The following is a 19,891-nucleotide window of genomic DNA, read 5'->3' as shown; positions in this document are numbered from 1 at the left end:
GGGTTAGGAGCAGCAGCACAATGTCCAGCTGGAGGCCGGTCACTACCGGTGCATCCCAGGGGTCAATTCTGGGGCCAGTGTTGTCCAACAATTATCTAAATGGTATTGCAGAGAAACAAAAGACTGCTAACAAAAGCTAAGCAAACACAAAGTGAATAAATAATTCAGGAACCCACTGGCACCAGGGTAACCAGAAAGTGTGACAGAAGGCTGGGAGATAAGCAAACATGGCCCATGCCCTCTGGAGAAGGTACTACCATCCATGAACAACCAGATCTTGTTACCTTGGTTTTCACGTGGAGAAAATCATCCTCATAAAGGGCAGTGAGGCCTCATCACCAGTCTGATTTGTGTTTGCCTCCCCTTGGCCAGCCCTGAGGTTTCCCACGTGCATAACTGCAAGGGCCCAGCTACCTTTGCAAGAATACTTGGAGGAGGGGGGCACTGAAAGCCAAACTTTAAAAAGCCGTAGAAACGGCGGAATTATTAACCCTGAAACAGCTGCAATCTGATAAAGCAGAGGCCGCTCTCAAGTACCAGCAAAAAGCTGAATATCACATTGGCATCCTGGTGGGATAGGGGCATCTTGCCTAAAAGCCCTTTCAACATTTGCTAAGTTCATGAGTTACCTTGCTTTGTGCAATTAGCTGAGGCCATAATGACCTCTGTGGCCTCTCAGTTTAACGCTCCTTAAACATTCTGAGATCTGAAGACTCAGTCTGAGAGATCTCACATTGCAGTTTCTGTGTCCTAGTATCTAAAACCAGCCCAGCATCACTGCTTAGCTGTAGGGGGGAACCCTACAATGCTCAGCATCTAACCTCCACTTTTGATTTTAGTGTGTATTTTAGTGTGTATTTTAGCGTGTATTTAGTGTGTATTTTTCTCGTGTCTCCATCTTATTTAATTGCTTATGTTCAGTTGCATGCTCGTCCCAGGTTGTGTTTGGAGGAAGGAAATATGGTTCCTGCTGAAGCTGATGCAATAATCAGAGGGGAAAAGCAGGAAAACAACAAGGCATTGGCGAGGATCCAGATTCCTGTTCACTGTCTGGAGTAAGCCCTCCCCTTCCCCAGCCCTGCATCACAGGCAGGACCATAGGCAACACCCAAACCCTGGCCTCCATGATGCCCCCCCAAAAAACACCTCACATTTTTCATCCTGGGCAGAAAAACCCATCAGAGAACAGAGTAGCTACTGTCAACACCCAGTGACAGGGGGAATTCTGCAGAGGGATTTGCATTTAAGCAAATAGCTTCAGAAGCACGCCAAGGTCTCTGCAGGCGTGGGTGCTGCTGCTGGTGGGGACAGTGGTCCTTGGAGATGCTGTCCCATCTGCAAAGAGCATCGGGGGTGGGCAGGGAGGGCACAGAGCTGTGGATGTGGGGAAAAGCAGCCTGACCTCCCCTTCCAAAGCACATTGAAATCACCTGCACATGGGGAGCGAGCAGTTGAGTGTGGCCTCACACAGCGGAAGGAAGGGGTGGGGTGGGTACATTTGGTTAACTGCACACACAGCCGCATCCTCATTGACACAATGAACTAGTGAGAGAGACACTGTTCTTAAAGGCACTTCTCTACCCCGTGTCCTGGTTTTAAAGAGGAAAATAAAAGAGAAAATGTGCATTTGGACCCTCCAGTGCTGCACTGAATTAAAAAAAAAGGCAGAAATGATTAATTTATTTGCTGTTTATCATCAGTACATTGAAGGCTCAGACCTACTGAAACTCAGCGTTGGGGAGAAATTGGGTTGAGTCAGCCAAGTGTGGAACACCCCCAATGTCTAGCAGGTTGGAACAGGATCCTTGCTGATGGGCAGGGACATTTCAAAGGACCTGAAGGACCTGCAGGGAAGAAATTTTTCACAGTCAGGGTGGTGAGGCACTGGAACAGGCTGCCCAGAGAAGCTGTGGGTGCCCCATCACTGGAGGTGTTCAAAGTTGGATTGGACGGGGCTTTGAGCAACCTGATCTAGTGAGAGATGTCCGTACCCATGGCAGGGGGATGGACTGGATGGTCCCTAAGTGTCCCTTCCAACCCAAACCATGCTGTAATCCCATGTGCTGAACATCAGTGGAGCCAAAGGTCTGGTCCACCAGTCCCGACCTGCCCCATACCAGGCAGAGGCATGAGCTGTGGTGGCCTCTCTTCTCACCCATCCCTGCATGGCCCCAAAACCCAACAAGACCCCTACAGATAGGTCTAACACTTGTTCCACCAGCCCGGGATGGTTTTGGCTGGGGCACAGAGATGCTGACTGAGGCTGTGATGAGCAGGACGGGCACTGGGGGCTTTATCCCAGTGCATCCACAGCACCAGCAAAATACAAAGGGCGTGGAGGAAACCAGCAGGAATTAAGGTTTAATCTTCAAGTTGAGGCCACGAGTGACACATTTGTGGAGAGATTTGAGCAGGTGCTTAAGCATGGACCCCATTGGAGCATCCTACTCCAAATCCTGCGTAAAATCAGGGGCTGTGAGGGCAGAGCTGGGCTGCACCTTTCTTGGGGTCTATGACTTAAGACATAGGATAATTTTCATATCTCACGCTTTTCACACCAAGATGGTGTGAATTTATACGGAAAAAGGCGAAAGAAGGCTCTACCTTTCCTTGTCGGCACAGCCAGAGTCACGTTCATTCTGCCACCCCTGTGTGGTGTGATCTGCGAAAAGACAAGTCTGCTCGCGGGCTCTGGGCAAAGCGCCTGCGAGGCACAGCATTTTGGGGGATGGCATCCGGGGCTCAAATGGGGAAGGGAAACGGTCACCAGAGGGGCTGTGAGCTCTTCTCTAAAGCAGAGAAAGCCAAGTTGTGTGTAGTTCACATTGGTGCTAGATCGCATACGTGGCAAGGGAAGCGGAGGAGGGGACACTTACAGCAGAGGAAGATGGCGAGGAGGGGGAGGGCTGATACTGCTGCCGTGCTCACCGCAAGGGCAGTCACGTCCACAAACGCCGTGCAGCCGTCCTCTGCGGTCAGACAGGCGAAAAAGCAGAAGAAAACTCAGTCAGAAGGAAAAGAAAAGAGAAAGACAGGTTGCCACTGTGAACATGTGCAAACTTATTAAAAAAAAAAAAAAGTAAAATTTTCCTGAAAAAAAGCAATCGGTTGCATTTTCTTTGAGTGGCTCCAGCTCCGGATGGCCAAGTGGAAGGGCTATTGCAGAGAAACTTCTCACCGTGCCGATGGTGGATGTTCTTTATGTGGAAGCTGCTCGTCAGCACCACCAAGAGCACCCCGCCGGGAGCCGCATAGCCCATCGTGCGCTGTGCTGGCCATGGGAAAGAGGACACAGAGACGTCAGCGTGTGCACGAAGGATGAGATTTTGTACAAAAGAACACCCCCCCACACCTGTTTTTTATTTATCTCCATCCCTGCCATCCTTGAACAGCTCACCTGTTGTGCTTTTGAGCTGGATGAGCTTTGTAGGCTGGAAGGTCACGTTGGCGGCCACCAGGAAGGTGACCACAATCACGTACAGAAGGACAATCTCTGGCAATATGATGGCAATGGATGGGCCTGAAAGAAAACAGATCAGGGCTGAGCATCACTTCTTCCACTTGCCTACCACCTTCAGGATTTTGTAAAGCTCCATCGTTTCCCTTTCCCACCCCTCCAGCCTTTTCAGTCTCTCCCTGCAAGCAGCTGCTCCATCCCTTAATCATTTTAAGTGCCCTTCTGCAATTACTCCTGGGAAAGGGCTTTCTGTAAAGGGGAGTAACTACATCAATGGTGCGGATGGGTGCCTAACCCATTGGGTTGCCCATGACAAGCTGAGATCACAACGGGGAAACCACCTATCGCCCCAGATGGGTCCGTTCCTTCTATGGAGCACTGCCGTCCTCTCCAACCCACACAGGGATGTTCGTCCCCCGTAAGGTCTCCACCCCATGTGTCTTGCACAGCAAGGATTGCTCTTGCATGCTGCACCCTGCATGGGGGAAAGGAGAGGGGCCCGCACCGCACCGCCCCCAAAACGCCCCGTACCTTCTTCTCGCATCCAGAGGAGCCCGGCAGTGCCAGCCAGGATGGAGGAGACGCACACCAGCCCGCAGGTGTAGGCGCTGAGCCACCGCCACAGCTCCCCCCCTAGACACCCAGAGCAGTGCGAGGTGACATCCGTGTCCCCCCGGGGTATCCCGTGCCAGCCCCCAGCCCTCCCCTGGGTGGGACACAGCATTGGGGGGTCCCTGTCTGGGGCATGGAGGGGTTGGCCTGCTCCGGAGGGAGGGGAGCTGGGAGGGGCTCTGTGCCCACGGCACAGCATGTGCTAAAGACTTCATTAAAATGGAGCCTTCTCATAAAAATAATGCTTTGAGATGCTTCATTTTTACGAGTGTCACTCAGTCATTTCAATCCTCTGAGCAAAAATGTGTAGGAAATGCCAGGCTTTAACCTAGCCAGAAAACAGAGCAAAAACAGTTTTCTCCCTTAAAAAGAAAATCCACCAAGGAAGGTTTCTCTCGTTACTCTTAAAAGACCTGCCAGACGAGGAGAAGGTGAGATGTTCAGGCAGCTGGAAGGGGAACGAGCCAGTTACCGGCTCTTCTGGCAGCATCGCTCCTCGCTCTGCCCCACTGGGTACGGGAATTGGGGGTTCAGCTGCCCCTCACTGTGGACTCACTTATTCGTAGCTTTTCGGACTGGCAGACAGGAAAAATTAATCCCCATCCTGAGACAGCAGCAAAGACCACGGCGACCACTGCAATCCTCAGCACATCCTTCAGGGGAGGAGAGAGACCTGGAAAAAAACAACTCATGGCTCTGGGAATGAGGCCACCGACAGGACCAGCATGGATGGCTCTGCTGAGCCACGGAGCTCCCCCATCGCTGCGATGGGTTTGCTTTGCTTGCCAGCTGGTGGATCAGTGCCTCTGCTAGAGGCTCTGGTCCATGAAACATCCGCGCCGGGATGTGTGCTGCCCACAGGCACCCTGCCCACCACCCTCTGCCCACATCCTGCCCACCATCGCCTTGCCAAGGGCTGGGATGGCCAGCCAGGCCTTGGGACCTCCTCCAAGAGGGAATGGCCAACCTCCTTCTGCCCATCCCGCCAAGAACCATGACTTGGGGGCAGGCAGAGGTGCGATGGGACACTGGGAGGTGCTGCTGATCATCCTACGATGGGGAGCTCCACTCAATGGCACGTGTTGGCCACTGCCTCACGGGAGGGCGGCCAGGCCTTTGGGCATGGAGGAAGAAGAAGGGGTTGAAACCACTCAGGGATGCTGGGGAAGGGTGGAGAGCAGGACGAGTGCTGGGAGCTGGGGAGCAGCATCTCCCCATCTCTCTCTGGGCCCAGGGGAAGCACCACTTGAGCTGCCGTTTTTGTGACCACCTGCAACAGTGACGTTCAGGGAGGTCTCCTGCCAGCTTATCCCGTTGCTGGCATTGCAGGAGTAGGAGCCGCAGTCCGACTTCTTCACCGCCCTCAGGTGCAGAATGCTGAGGTTGCCGGAGACGTAGAAACCTCTGCCCTGGGGAAGCGCCTGCCCGTCCTTCTTCCAGGTGATGGTGTCCACCCTGCCCTCCACCACCTCACAGAGCACCTCACCGGTGGCCTTGGCCACCAGGCCACTGCTCCAGAGCTGAGGGCGAGACACGGGCTCTGGAAAGAGGACAGAAACACCAGCACTTCTCTCAGATATGAGCTGGAGCAGTTTTCACCACAGCATCCTTGAGTCTGCAAGGATGCAATCACAGGTGCCCTTCTCCGGAAGGTCCTGCGCTGCTGGGAGCTGCTGTGCTTTCTGGTATTTATTTATTTTTCCTAGCTGAGTCATTGTTTTTATTGCATTTGAGTTATTACAGAGCATTTAATATATGAAAAAAAATAAAGAAGAAGAGGAAAGAGAGGCAGTCCCCAGGCAGATTTCTGTGTAGCAGAAAGGAAAAATGAATGGTGAGGAGCTGCGGTAGCATCATGATCACAGCCTTATTAGGAAGGAAATCCCAAGAGCAAATTAAGGGAATTGGCAAGAGCAGCAGGAGGAGCTTGTGTGTTGTTTAAAATGTGCTCTTATCTCTGCAACAGCGGCTGGCGCCTGCAAATGGCAAACGGCTGCTCAGCCAGTATGGTCTGAGGGGGAGGTTTTTGGTGACTTCTCCATAAAGAGCACCCTGCTGGGCTTCGCTCCATTAGTCCTGCCAGAACCCCTTGCTAAAGATGCTGCGGAGTTAGCAATGGACACAATCCCACCGGTCCCTCCGTCCTTCCACTGGAAGCAGAAAACAAGGGATGGAAGGGACCTTCTAGGATGGAGTCCGGCCCTTTGTCACAGCCAGATGCTCTAGGAGGTCTCTCTGGGCAGCACCACCAGACCCGGTGGTCACCCAGAGGTCTCCAGGAGGCTCTTCCCCAAGTCCCCCTTGCGATGTCTCCATCCATGGCTGGTCCAAGATCCTCATGATCAGCCCATGAGACTTAGCCCAAATCCCTTCTCTAAACCCTTTGGCTTGGCTGACGGTCTGTCCATATACAGTCAAGAAACATTACTCTGCTTGTATCCATCACCCCACGCCTCCCTCCCGTGCCCACCACTTACTGAGGACATCCAGCAAGATCTTCAGGCTCTCCCTTTCTGCCAGGTTGAAGGTCGCTTTGTAGATGCCACTGTCGCTTTCCTGTAGGTCCTCCAGGAGGAGAGATCCATTGGATGGATGGAAAAGGGCTCGTCCCACGTAGGGTGGGTGGATGGCCACATTGTGCGGCCCCTCATTGTACTGCACGATGGCGCGGGAGACGGTGCCATTGAGGTACTCCCACTGCGCGGAGTGGATGTGCACAGCATCAGCTGGCCCAGCAAGCAGCACCGAGGATCCCACCACCACCACTCTTCTCTGCAGGGCTCCCTCTGCTTCCACAGCCTGTTGCAAAGGCACCAGCAGCCCTGGACGGCAGAAGAAGACAGAGAGAAGACAAGGCAGGGAGATGGAGCAAGTCTTGGGAGAAGCTGTGCCAAGGGCACGCAGGAGGCACCTGGACAGCTTGGTCATCACGTCTCACAAAGCACTGCCATCAACCATCACGTCACCAGGCAGTGAGACATCCCATCCCGAGCTGGTAGGTGTGATTCGAGAAGTCTGGCTGCAGGGCTGAGAGCACTTCTGCTCGAGTTTTGGGGGGGGGGGGGGGGTGGCCTTCCCTCCCAGTCTGTGCCTAGAAAGGGCTTCCCAAGCACCTCAGCCCAGCTCCTGGTCTTGTTTGGAGCTGAGAACATCTACCTGTGAACATCTGCGCAGGATGGAGCTGCTTCCCCCAAATGCGTGGCAGTTTATGGCTTTGTCATGGCTTGGGCTCTAAGCGACACTCCAAGGACTGCGAGTGGTCACAGCGCCCGGCCCCGAGTGGAAAAAAAGAGTTTTCAGGGAAAGTCAGGCAGAAATCACTGCTAAAATCCCAGCCTGTAAAGCGGATTCTTTAAAAACAAACAAGCAAAAAGGTGAGGGCAAAGAGTTTAGAGGAAGGAGCCAGCTTAGGCAGAGGAAATGAAAGGAGGGGTAATTGTTTACTTAGAAAGAAAGGTAGCCATGAAATACAGGGTATTTATCTACCCAGGCGCAGAGCCAATGAATCGCCGGTGGCAGTCCCAGCACGACAGGAGTCCCTGTGCCTCTCCTGATGGAGAAGCCGGGATTTCTGCCCGAGGTCCTCTCCCCGCCGGGGCTGCCAGGCTGACCCTGAGCGTCCGTGGGAGATGCTCGGGGCCGGGGCCAGCAGCAGGAGCCCCAGCCGGCAGCGCAGGCTCAGCGCCCTCCCTTCTCGCCACCGCTCCTGCCCCACGGGCAGCTGCCGGCGTGCACCACGCTGCCGCCTGCTGTCTGCAAACCTCTGCAAAACCGGCCGGTAATCTCTCGCAGTGATTTGGCAGCGCAAGGATAGGCGTTAGGCGTAAGAATGCAAACAAACCAAGCCCTCCTGACGGCTCTTCACATCTCGGGCTAGCAACGTTTAGAAACAGCCACCGGTTCTTTTTTTGTGCCCCCCCCAAACTGTGAAAGAGGTCTGCAAGGAGAAGAAACAAGCTTATAACTGAAAATCCACTTGCTCTAGAAGAATACACTTTCCATGGTACCGTCAGTACAAAATAAGAGAAAACATTTCATTATAAGCATCTTTGTACACCTGCAATACCCAAAGCTCCTCCTGTAGATGCTCAGCACTCCCTGACACCGTGGCATCTGGAAAACAGTGTATATACCTTAGCAGGTTTATTTTCCATTTCAGATGTTCACCCTGAAAATCTTTGTACATTTGTGCTTCAAGCCAGCCAGTGCTTTTATAAAGACCACAGTGAGACTATTTCCATAACTGCAATAAATCCTGTGTTATTACATATACTGGTCTCAGATGAACCTACCTGCAGAGGATGTTTATTCTCAGTACCATGCTTCTGAGTTGCTTTTACCTCCTCTGCCTTTAGACAGTGGATCAGAGATGCCCTTCCCCACAGGACAAACGATTTGTCCCATTTAAAAAGCCTAATCCACGTGGAACAGCAATCCCCACGCCCAATTGCCAATCTCTGCTGAGACCTCTGCTGGTTTGCACCAGGTGAGAATCCAGCCCCAAGCCTGCTGGATGGCATAATCTCCTAATTTACCTGCCAGGAACATCCAGCTGGTCCCCAGCAGCTCTATGGGATGGTGCAGCTGCATCTGCCAAGGAGAAAAGGCTCAAAAAATTCTGTATTTTAAAGGTAATGATGATTGCAAGTCAGGTTGTTGCTTGCAGGGGGCTGGATTCCTGATGCTCAGGAGGGTAGTGCCGAGGGTGGGTTGGCTCCAGGCTCACCGTTTCCCTGCTGATCGCTCCTCTCTGTTCCTGCTGCCTCTTCTCCTCTTTCCTGGGAGGTTTTCTGCTGGCAGCAGCCGCTCCCGCCCCAGCGTGCCACGAAGCTGCTGCTGTTCCTGCGGGGAGGAGTGGCACTGCGTTCCGAGGAGCCAGGCTGCAGCTGGGCAGAGCAGCGCCGCACCCCAGAAGTGGCCCCACCACAAGAAATGCAGTGCCTGATGGCCAGAACAACCCAGGGAGAAGAACCCATCTGACTTCTCTCCTAGGAGGAGTTTCCTATGTCCATGCCGGAAGCAATATAAATTCCAGGTGATGTCCCATTTTGTTTCCATGCCCTGAGGCCAAAGATCCAACCCCATCCCTTTCTTGCAGCTCAAGCATCTTCCATCCTGCCCCTGGGAGAGGGCCTCAGCTCCCTAAGCCTGTTTCTTGTCCTCTAACCTGCTTCTAGCGTTGGCAGGGGCTCTGGGACACTTGTTCCACTGGCAGGGGCATTCTCCACCAAGACAGATGCAGAACGGGATCACCCATGTGCCACAAGCTTTCCACAAAGGGAATTTCATTTTAAGGGGGTTTGCACTGGAGGAGCACCTGAGGACCAAGTTTCATGCTCTAGGCTGAGGAGCAGAGAGACGAGAGGCTCAGGAAGGTTAGAGCTGTGCCCCAGAGCAACAGGGAAAGCTTTCCTGCCCTGCCGAGTGTGGCTCAGTGTGACCACCAAAACTGGAGTGAGATGGATGCTGAGCCAGACAGCTGTCTGTGCAGCCAGTCATTTCACAATTTTGTGTTTTCATTTTTAAATGAACTTCTCTTTCTCCCTGTGCCTAGCAAAGTGCAGGTTCACTGTTCCCATCTCCTTGGTTCCTCCATGTACGGTCACACCCCAGGCCATGTGCATTCTGTCATAGTGAAGCACTGCCGCATCCTGTGAGCTTGGAGAGCTGCAAAACTAAAAGCAACTGAAAGAAGTGTAAGGGTGCTGGTGCAAAACAGCAGCAGAAAAATGTGATTTGTCACAGGGAGCAGCAGCTCTGTCCCCTCCCTAGAGCAGCACATTGCTTGGGTAGCCCCTCGCAGCTGCAACGGATGCATCAACGTGCAACAACAGCCATCAGGGTGACAATTCAGTTGAAGTTGCCTTCAAGAATACGTGACAGGATGAAGCTTTCTTTCTCTGGGCAGGTGTGTTATTTGTTTGCAGTAAGGATGAACTGCCGTAGATGAAGGTAGTCCACCCACTTGTCCCACCATGCCCCCATCATCCAGACCCACCTCTCCAAAGAGACAATTTTCTATATTAGGCTACTCTAACATCATTCCTTCCACAACTTTTTGGAAGGAAACTTTAAAATCATGTTTTCCAATTAATCTTGGATGAACTGCATGAAAAAATGAGGCAAGTTAACTCCTTTCACGTTTACTTTTAAAAGCTTTTCGGGCACTTTCTGGCACATGTTGCACCCTGCACCTTTCAAGGACCCTGGAGAGATTAAACAGCAAATACAGCAGCACAAACCTATAAATATTGGCTGTGAGGAAGATTTTCCACACACGCTGATTCGGGCCAGTGCAGCTTATTGCGGTTGGAGAAAGATGAGCAGAGCGTCTGACCACCAGCAGATGCGAATCTCATGCCACAGCCTATCAAAAAGCACAGCACCAGGCCTCTCTCTCCCACTCACACGCTGCTGTAACCCAAATAGTTGTGAAGGGATGGTCATCGGTCTCTGCTAGGAAACAGAAATGTCTGACTGAAAAAGATAATTACATTTGTTGGTCGATCTCAGCATCGCTCTGTCAGTGTTTAGAGGACCCCAGCCTTTGCCAAGGAGGTGCTCGGCTGAGTGTTCACACAGAGCATTTCTAAATTCTCCATCTAGGATTAAATGAGAGGGGGAAAAAAATCAGTAAAGAGACTCCTCCACCTGATCAGTCCTGGCAAAGCCCTGGGATACCTTCTCCCTCTGTGCAAACAGCACCAGAGTCCAAGAAAGGCAGAATAGTGGGGGTCTGCAGGCACCTCTGGAGGTCATCTAGTCCACCCCTTTGCTCACGCAGGGTCTCCTAGAGGTGGTTGCCCACCACCATGTCCTGCTGGGTTTTGAATGTCTGGGCCTGGCTGTTCAGCCAGTTTCCAACCCCACCAGACTGAGAAATTCACTTATCAAACCCATACTTTGTCAGCTTCTCTGTGAGGATGCTGTGGTGCCGTCTCTGTGGGAGATCGTGACAAAAGCCTTACTGACACCGAGGTATGCAACATCCCCTGCTCTCACTTCGTCCGTCAATCAGCCACTTCATTGCAGAAGGCTGTTGGGTTGGTTAAGCAGGATTTCTCATTCATAAATCCACGCTACCTCCTTCCAATCACCTACTTGCCCATCATGTGCTGGGAAATGCTGCCCAGGAATTGAGGTGAATCTGTCCGTCCTCTATTTCCCCCACGTTCTGTTTGCCCCTTTCTGAAGGCGACATTTACTTTCCACCAGCCTTCAGAAACCTCTCCCAGCCCCCACAGCCTTTCAGAGATGATCAGGAGTGACCTGTCACTGCCATCAGCCAGCTCCCTCAGAGCTTGTGGGTGCATCCCTTCAGGCCCCACGGGCTTATATATGCCCAGTTGGCTTGAACGCTCCCTGATCTGGTCCCCTCCCACCAAGAGCACACCTTCCTTGCTCCAGACCTTCTACAGGCCCTTGGATTGCTGAACAAAAGTACTGGTGAAGACTGAAGTGAAGAAGGCACTGGGTACCTTGGCATTTTCCACCCCTCTTGTCACCAGACCCCCTGCCCCACTCATTGTAAGGCCCAGAAAATGGCTTTCAGACACATGGGATGGACTTCCAATCCCTAATATTGTGATTCTGTGATTCCGTGACTAAAACATGGAAGAATAAACTAGGATGAGCAGCAAGGCCACTGAGAGGACCAGTGCACTACCTGAAGTTGTTAATTCAAAGGCCGCGTGTATCCAGCAGAGGAAGTTGCTCTGAGGTGTAGCTAGCGGGTGTCTGAGAAGCACCTGCAAGACCTGCAAGCACCGAGCCGCCTGCAGCCACAAAGAAAGCCACACTGACCTTTAAGAACTTCAAAGAGCAAGCAAAGAAGGGGCCTGCGAGGCAGGGCCCTGCGGGGAAGCAGCTCAGAGAAGGAAATGAAAAGGCAGAGGCAGTTGGTGACGCTGCAGTGTGGGGGCTAGAGGCCGAGACAGGCGGTGCAGTGTGGGCGAGAACAAAAGGCCTGTGGTGGTGGGAGCTCAGGGCGAGCAGGGGGGAGAGGAAGGCAGGGATAGGGAAGCACGCAAAGCACCACGTAGCGTGTGTGGCCGTCCAGCCCCCCTCTTCTCTTTCGGTTTCTCTTTTTCCCATGGGTTGCTGCAGTTCCCTCTGCGCTCTGCACGCAGCGTGGGCCACGAGAGGAGCCGTGGGCTCGCTGTGGGGTCTGCCTGCACTGTGCTGCTGCGTGAGGCAAGCGTAGGGCCTGCTTTCCCCTCCCCTGGCCTACACTTGCAGTCCCCCCAAAAAGTGTGGAGTTTCACCCACGCCACGCCACAAATGCAGGGATCCCCTTTCTGTGCGGCCCACTGCGGATGGCAAGACTCAGCAGGCCTCACTAGCACAAAACTGTGCCAAATCAGTGCCTATGCAGCACCAGCAGACACTGGCCTTCCTCTAGAGATGCATGGACCAAATGCTTCCCAAAAGCTCCAGAACTGGGCACTGCAGTTCCTCTGTCACCCCATGTCCTGCAGCCCCTTCTGTGTGGCACCGGTCCAGCAGGACAAACTCACCTGCCTGAGACCAAGGACGGCAGAAAGTGAATTTTAGCTCAAAAGCAAGTGAGTTGCTGAAAAGAAAGCATATGGGCATGTTAGAGCAAAAGCGAAAATTGCTGCACTTGTATGAAATGTCCAGGAAATGTAATTGCCCTTTGGCTCTGGATGAGCTGTCTGCTCCCTTCCTGTCCCCACCACCAGCCGCTCCTCCAAGCTCACAGTAAACCACAAGACCCACAACGTGCCTCAATGCTACCAAAGAGCAGGAGAATAAGGCAAAACTCTGGGAACTCTTGCAAAACTTTATTTTAGCTGAGAAAACCCATGGAAACAGAAGGGGCACTTTGCTTCCTGGGCCTTAGCTGAGCATGGGTGCAGCAGGACTTCACCTCCTGCAAGGGCTCCCTCGTGCCCCCCTGAGACCCCGGTCCCACAGGGAGGATTTAATCCCCCCTGCCTTGCAGGTCTTCTTTGCAGATGACATTTCAGGGACCGGGCTCTCCAAAGATGTCTTCTCCGAGAAGAAGCTGTTCTGGGAGACAAAAGGCTCATAAAGGGGCGGTTGTGTTTCTGGGTGAACACTGGATGTCCAAATTCAGACCTAGGTCTTCATTTTGCTGCAGGTTATTTTGTGCTCTAGCAGGCACCAGGGAGATCAAGAGGTTTTTCTGCTGGGGGTGGGCTCCACTCACAGCTGTGGAGGAGCAGGTCTCAGCAGTCCTCCCTTGTCCTGCCATGCTCTGCGGGGATGGTGTTTCCAAATCCTTCAGCAGGGGTCAGGAACAAAATTAGGTCTGCTGAGGGGACAACCAGTAAGGCAGTGACCACGTGTGCTTTAGCCTGAGGGCTGACAGCCACATTTCCTGTGCAATTATTTGCTACTGCTTCACTTTTTTAGTACTTTCTTCTCTCCTGCTACTTAAGACCTCACGCTAACCACTGCAAAAGCTTCATGCATACCTAAGGCAACTTTTCAGCTTTTGCGGTTTTATTAAGTCACAAAGAGCTTCTGTTTTCTGGAAAAAAAAACCTCTGCTGTCGTGAAGGTTAGCAGGACTTTCCAAGAGCAGAGCAGCCGGGTCCTTCACCCGGAGCCAGGAGACGGGCTGCTGGTGCTGGGGGCTTGAACCACCACCATCATCATCATTGTCCCTCTTGAATATCATCCCAGCCGACACAGGAGCATGCAAAGAGGGAGGCAGCAGCAGCAGTTTCCATGCTCTCTCTGGGCCTGGCTGTGGTCGGGAGATGTCTAGCACTCTTGTCCTGTCCTAGCATCCATTTATTACTGATGGGGCTCCATGTTTCGGTATGTACTGTCTTGTTTTCCATGAAGCCCAGAGCAAAACAAAATCAATTTATGCCCTTACTGCATTTTAAAAAAGCTGGTGCTGCTAGGGGAGATGTGGCTTTTAATTTTAAAACAGAGTTAGGCATCTCAGCTTTCTTCCACCTGTACAAACAGCTTTAAAGGAATGCCACCACGTGCCAGGAACTCCATTGTACAGTAAGTCCCATCCCCTTGCCCTTTAAGGGGACTCTTCAAAAGATCAGCAGAGGAACCTATTGCCCTGGGATCCCAAGGCCAAGCAGATTTCATGGCAGGAAGAGTCTGCTCTACAGTGACTTGGCATACTCATAAAAATATGGACAGCTTTCCAGGTCAAAAGATCTTCTTCATGCGTTCTTTTAATATGACAAGACAATTGGTAAGTGACCCTGGAGCACAGGACTGAAATACATTCAGTGCTCTCTGTTAGCCCTCAGATTAAGGTGAGTCAGTGGAATAAGGCTTCCCATGGATGCACTGCTGATTTGCCTTTACCTTGGGCACATTTCTCTGGTCAGTGACAAAATCACCAGCCACCTTTGTGGCAGGGCTATCTCCTGCAAAGTTCAGAGCTCTGCTCTGGGCAGCTCCTGCAGCCAAAGCAGGAGCTGGGGGTGCCCAGTCCTGTCCTCAGGAATCGAGGGAGGTTATGGATGAGTAGATGACCTGTGGTGATGCTCTCAGCTCTGGATGTTCAAAGCTGTCTCCGACTCTGGAATAAATGGTCATTACTTCCCTCGCCGCAGTGTTGTCCACGTGGGGCTCCTGTGTGTTCAGGGCCTAGAGAAGCACAGAGAAAACACACAAGGTGACAGCCTTCTCCAGGGGACGTTGGGATCAGGAGGGGTCCTGGAGCTGCTAACAACAAGCCAGGAGGAGTCAGCAGAAGCAGGAGCTATGTAAAGGCCAGGTGGCTTTGCCCATGGGAGGGTCGGGGTTGATCCTGGCTGTCTGCACAGCCCACAGCGATCCCTGAAGTAGTGCCCCAACATAAACCTGTGAGGCTGCCAAGCAGGGAAGGGTGACTATCTGCACATTGCTTTGCATTTAACCATTCTGCACCCTCCTTGCTGCTGTCAGCCAAAGCTGTCCCTAGGCTTCTCAGCCATGAAGGTAAAATCAGGTCCTTTTGGGGTCGGGGAGGGAGGCAAAGGGGAAACGTGTAGCTGGGGGAAGGGAGTACCCCAGGGTCACTTACAACTTTGCAACTTGCCCTTACAACACGGAATTAACTTCCTATTTTTTAAATTCAGAATCAATTCTTGTAGATCAGTGCATCTTATTTAAGCCAGCAGTTAGCATTTACCCAAAGAGCTTTCAAATTGTTTTTTCTGTACCTGCTGTTGTTTAACGATTCTCCTCTTCTTCTGCTGCACTGCACCTCGGAAAAAGAGGGTTTTATTACCGACAGGTTGCACCCTCCCCTCTCCTAGCCCTGGGGAACCAGAGGTACTATACTGGCACTTTCACCAGGGGGGTTGATGTGGATTTTGCCATCAAGACGGAGATTTCTGTGGCTGCTCCAGCCAAGCACGGGTGAAATCTCCCACTTGGAAACAAATGAACTTGTCTCCTGACAAAAGCATCCTCAGGGGTGAAGGTTTTGATGGGAGCTGTGGAGATAAGCACCTTGCTGGCTGATCGTCCAGTGCATATATCCCAAGGTATTCTCCCCAGCTGGAGTTTTAAAGTGTCCCCAACAGAACAGTCTGGCCACACTTAGAGGATGCGTTTCTGAGTCCATGGCGTTGTACTTTTACAGGCTAGAAGCGATGCAGCAACTTGATGCTGGTCTCAGCACCAGAAGGTATGGGTTCTCCGGAAAACCATTGCAACAGCCCCATGCTGTGCTTCCACTTTGTTAAGCTGCATCACAAACTAGAAACTATGACTCTTTACAAATGAAAGGAGGTGGTATGCTGAAGGAGAGCTCACAGGAAAGGAATAATTCTGGTGTGAAGAACAAAACCTCTCCAGAGCCTCCCCACTACCTTTATCCCCAGGGAATATGCCCGAAGGAACCAGAGGTGCAACCTCCAAGTTTGAACCACCTACCCCAGCGCCAAACGCAGAAGACCAGGAACAGCAGAAGGAGGAAGATTAATGAGCAAGCTCCAATTATGTAGTTATGGGTGTGGTCTTGATTGCTGGTGCCTGGCATTTGGAAGACAACAGGTGCTGTAAGTGCTTCCTAAAGGAATACAGTAGCAGCAGATACTGCCGTGGTGATTATTTCATGTATGTTGTATGTGAGTGGTAGGAGAGCATTTGGTGCATTTTCTTCTCAGTCTCTGTGGCCGCTGATTTACCCCCAAGTGCCCGATTCTCCCCAGCAAATATTACAATTGCTCTAGTACAGGACTCAGACCTGGTGCTTGGGTTCCTGAGCCCGCCTCTCCCATTCATTCTCTGCAGCCATTCATTTTAGCTAAAGGCAATGCTGCTAGGGGAGCCTTTCTCCTGCAGAGACAAGCAGCTGTGCAAGAAGCACTCGTACTTCAATTAAGGTGGCGGAGGGAGGAATGCTGGGCTTCCAGCTACAACTGGCGGAGCACAACCAGCACCACATAATAAACCTCTGGGAATCCTCTTTTCACTGCAGTGTCTTGTCCCCGTGGAAGGAGGGACCGAAATTCTGCGTGTGCTCAATGTTTCCCACAGCCGGGGCAGCGCAGGAGGTGCCTGTGCCCGGCACAGGGACACTTACCTTCGCTGGAAGGGCCTGTGGGGACAGGCTGCTTGAGCACGGTCAGGGTGATGTGCCTGCTTTGTTGTTGCTGTGCAAAGCTGACGTTGTACACCCCGCTGTCACTGAGCTTCAGGTCCCGCAGCAGCAGGGATGCGTTCTCGGGGAAGAGCTCAACACGGCCCGCATGTGAAGCATTGGGGAAACATTTTGCGGTACAGTTCTTGGGAGCCCCCCCAGCACCCAGGGAGCAGTCCAGCAATGTGCCGGTGAGGATTACTTGTGAGGGGTGATCAAACGTCCACTTAATCGACGCTGGGAAATGAGGAGAGCTGTTGAATGTGTAGGAGACGGGCAGGAGCACGGACTGCCCCACGGTGCCACTGACTGCATCCTGCGGGATTTCCACGAGGAAGCCCAGGTTTCTCCCTGCAGAGGGGAAGAGGCAGATCAGCAGATCAGCGGCAGATTCTCCCCCCTTGGAGCACAGCGCTCGCAGCCCACCCTGCCCCACTGCCCCTCATGCCCAGACACCAGACCTCAGCACAGTGCCCTTGTTTTTGGGGACCCCATCGGATGCAGCCACCCCAGGGTGGGCTCCGCACCACCTGCACCCCCAGCCCCTTAGCCCCAGCCACCTCCCCGCTGGCTTTTCCACCTGCAGCCCCCAGGCTGCCCCCAGGGTGAAGGCAGCTGCCCTGGCCCCAACTCACCGAGCAGCAGCAGCAGCAGGAGGGAGCCGAGGCCCCAGCAGCGCCGGCCGGGACACATCGCCTGTGGCTGCTGCGCTCGCCTGGGCCGGGAGGAAGTCGGAGGCTCTCGCTCAGCCCCTCGGCGCCGTGGGGTTCGCTGCGGGCGGGCGAGCCCCGGCTCCTTCCTGTGCCACCTGCACACTGTGGGGAGAGAGGGGGGCTGCGGGGTGTCCCCTGTGCCCCCACTGTGGGCACTGCTTCTGCCCCAGCACCCCTTCCACGCACGCAGCAGGGAGCTGCCAGCAAAACGCGTCCATCGCATCCCCGTTTTTGGGGGGATTTTCCAGGGGATGCAGCTCACCGGGCCTTCCTTCAGCTGTCACCCTTCAGCCTCAGCAGCCGAGCAGCCCCTGCCCCACCAAAGCAGCCCCTGGGTCCTCCTGGGGCAGGCCAGAAGCTTTGGGAATCTCTTCCGGCCCTCGCTTTGCTGCTGGAACTGCTTCAGGTGGTTCTGCAGCCGCATGCCAGGCACTTTGGAGACAGAGATGCCAGAGGAAAGGTTTTTATTTGCCCATGGGAGTGGGAATTTAACAGCAGGGGTATGTGAGTGTGGGGAGTGGTTGTGCGCTGGAGGCAGGACGGTGCCTGGGGACAGGCAGCGGCCAGGACCCCGGTTTGTCCCGCAGAGGGGCAGGTGCCAGGAGGAAAAGCAGCCCTGAGCCACCAGCTGAGCGCCTTCATTCTGCCCGGGCACTGCGGGGCGGCTGCTGCTGCCAGCCTGGGGTGCCGGCCCTGGCTGCTCCCGCACGCTGGCTCCCCTCTCCCCAGCAGCAGCCGCAGGCTTCCCCACGTCTGCCCTGCTGCTGACGGCTGCCCCGCAGCCAGCACAGGTGGAAGAGCAGCTGCAGGAGCAGCAGGATGAAGCAGTAGCAGCCTCCCAGGATGTAGCAAGGGATGCGTGCGGCCATCCCTCCTGCTCCTTGACAAGTTCCTGTGGTAGGAGAGCGGAGATGCGGCTGCGGGAGGCTGCCACCTCCTCTGGGACACCTCCGCAGGGGTCCTGTGCTGTCTCCATCAGGAGGGGCAGGGATTCTGCCAGGGCAGCACAAGGGACACTTACCTTCACTGGAAGGGCCTGTGGGGACAGGCTGCTGAAGCACCGTCAGGGTGATGTGCCTGCTTTGCTGTTGCTGTGCAAAGCTGACGTTGTACACCCCGCTGTCACTGAGCCTCAGGTCCCGCAGCAGCAGGGATGCGTTCTCGGGGAAGAGCTCAACACGGCCCGCATGTGAAGCATAGGGGTAACATTTTGTGGAGCAGTTCTTGGGAGCCCCCCCAGCACTCAGGGAGCAGTTCAGCACTACGCAGGAGATGATTCTTTGTAAGGGGTGACCAAACGTCCACTTAATTGACATTGGGAAGCGAGGGGAGCTGTTGAATGTGTAGGAGATGGGCAGGAGCACGGACTGCCCCACGGTGCCACTGACTGCATCCTGCGGGATTTCCACGAGGAAGCCCAGGTTTCTCCCTGCAGAGGGGAAGAGGCAGATCAGCAGATCAGTGACAGATTCTCCTCCCCCCTTGCAGCACAGCGCTTGCGGCCCACCCTGCCCCACCACCACTTCCTCACACACCTCTGCTGGCTCTCAGCAAAATGCATCCCCGTTGGTGGGATCCCCATGGCATGCAGCTCTCTAGCTGGCGGGGGCATCCTGCAGGTATCACCCCTCACGGGCTGCCCGTCATTGCCAGGGATGGACCAGCAGCACTCACAGAGCAGCACAAGCAGTGACCAGGAGCTCCATGAACATCTGTCCTGGCTCTAGCCCTTGGCTGATGTTTCGCAATGAGCACATCAACCTCGTGATCCTTCCCCCAACGTCCCTAGCCACCTGTGCTTGAGGAGAGCACTCCATGGTCACCACCGGCTTCTTCCTTTCCTTTCCATCAACTCAAGCTTACCCCACTTGCAGCTCTCACATCACCCAAGGTGCTTTCTGCTTGCCCCATCCCAACTTACCCGCCAGCATCAGGGTGAGGCAGACAACGGCGCAGCTCTGCGGAGACATCCCGTCCTCTTGCCTTCGGCCCTTGGCTGCATGCAGGGTGTCTCCGTGACAAGCTGGGCATCTGTGCTGACCTCAGAATTTGCATGCAGACACGTCTCAGGGAGGAGGTCAGTCTGCCAACAGGTCAACAACGGTGGTGCACTGAAACAAGCCTCTTGCACGGGAGTCCAGCTCTGTTTGTTGGTGTAAAAACATTCGGTGCCTATCCCAGTCCATGGGTTTCCCAACAGAGCAGCTTCCTCCCACGGTGAGGAGCTGTACCTCCCTCCTGGAAATGTTTATTTCCAGATATTGGAATATAAATATAAAGGATATTTATTGGAATATAAATATAATGGGTATTTAAATGTAGAAAGGAAGGGTTCCTGACGGGGATGCACGGGCAACCTGTGCACAGGCAGAGAGGCAGATGCTTCCCGTGGATCTTCTTTCCTTGTCAACTGACAGGCAGAGATGTGCAATGGTCCCCACAACTTCTTCTAGAAGAAGAGCAGCTGGATGGGAAGCACTGGTGGCAGCAAAGGACCTGAAAGCAGCCCAGATA

The 19,891-nt window shown here is 53.6% G+C and overlaps 1 protein-coding gene across 2 annotated transcripts; it reads right to left on the bottom strand.

Annotated features, from left to right (window-relative positions):
* Positions 1-80: 80 nt before the first annotated feature.
* On the bottom strand, positions 81-19,413 carry LOC310880740 (uncharacterized protein). Of its 2 annotated transcripts, XM_083796954.1 has the most exons (18): positions 19,299-19,413; positions 18,399-18,806; positions 17,300-18,269; positions 16,608-17,015; positions 15,956-16,054; positions 15,238-15,275; positions 11,736-14,680; positions 8,796-10,671; positions 8,605-8,659; positions 6,547-6,891; positions 5,340-5,609; positions 4,626-4,742; positions 3,989-4,090; positions 3,398-3,520; positions 3,179-3,271; positions 2,877-2,969; positions 2,605-2,662; positions 82-1,844 (listed from the first exon to the last, which is right to left on the bottom strand). In XM_083796954.1, exons 9-18 carry the CDS (start codon positions 8,657-8,659, stop codon positions 1,784-1,786), a joined length of 1,317 nt encoding a protein of 438 aa, XP_083653080.1. In that variant the 5' UTR covers positions 8,796-10,671; positions 11,736-14,680; positions 15,238-15,275; positions 15,956-16,054; positions 16,608-17,015; positions 17,300-18,269; positions 18,399-18,806; positions 19,299-19,413; the 3' UTR covers positions 82-1,783. The 2 variants fall into 2 exon arrangements, with proteins under 2 accessions (XP_083653081.1, XP_083653080.1); XM_083796955.1 differs by lacking the exons at positions 8,605-8,659; positions 8,796-10,671; positions 11,736-14,680; ... (4 more) ...; positions 18,399-18,806; positions 19,299-19,413 and adding an exon at positions 7,226-7,692 and having other exon boundaries at positions 81-1,844.
* Positions 19,414-19,891: the final 478 nt, after the last annotated feature.

The sequence above is a fragment of the Anser anser genome, assembly GCF_964211835.1.
Source record: "Anser anser genome assembly, chromosome: 13".
Lineage (NCBI taxonomy): Eukaryota > Metazoa > Chordata > Aves > Anseriformes > Anatidae > Anser > Anser anser.
The sequence above is the reverse complement of the archived record's forward strand: the minus strand, read 5'-3'. Positions and strand labels throughout refer to the sequence as shown.

Coding starts and splice junctions, on each gene's coding strand:
- LOC310880740 (XM_083796954.1), bottom strand. CDS start 8,659: ATGCAGCTGCACCATCCCATAGAGCTGCTGGGGACCAGCTGGATGTTC. Junction 5,610..6,546: donor GATCTTGCTGGATGTCCTCA/GTAAGTGGTGGG, acceptor TCCTCTTTCCAG/AGCCCGTGTCTCGCCCTCAG. Junction 3,272..3,397: donor CCAGCTCAAAAGCACAACAG/GTGAGCTGTTCA, acceptor TCCCATGGCCAG/CACAGCGCACGATGGGCTAT.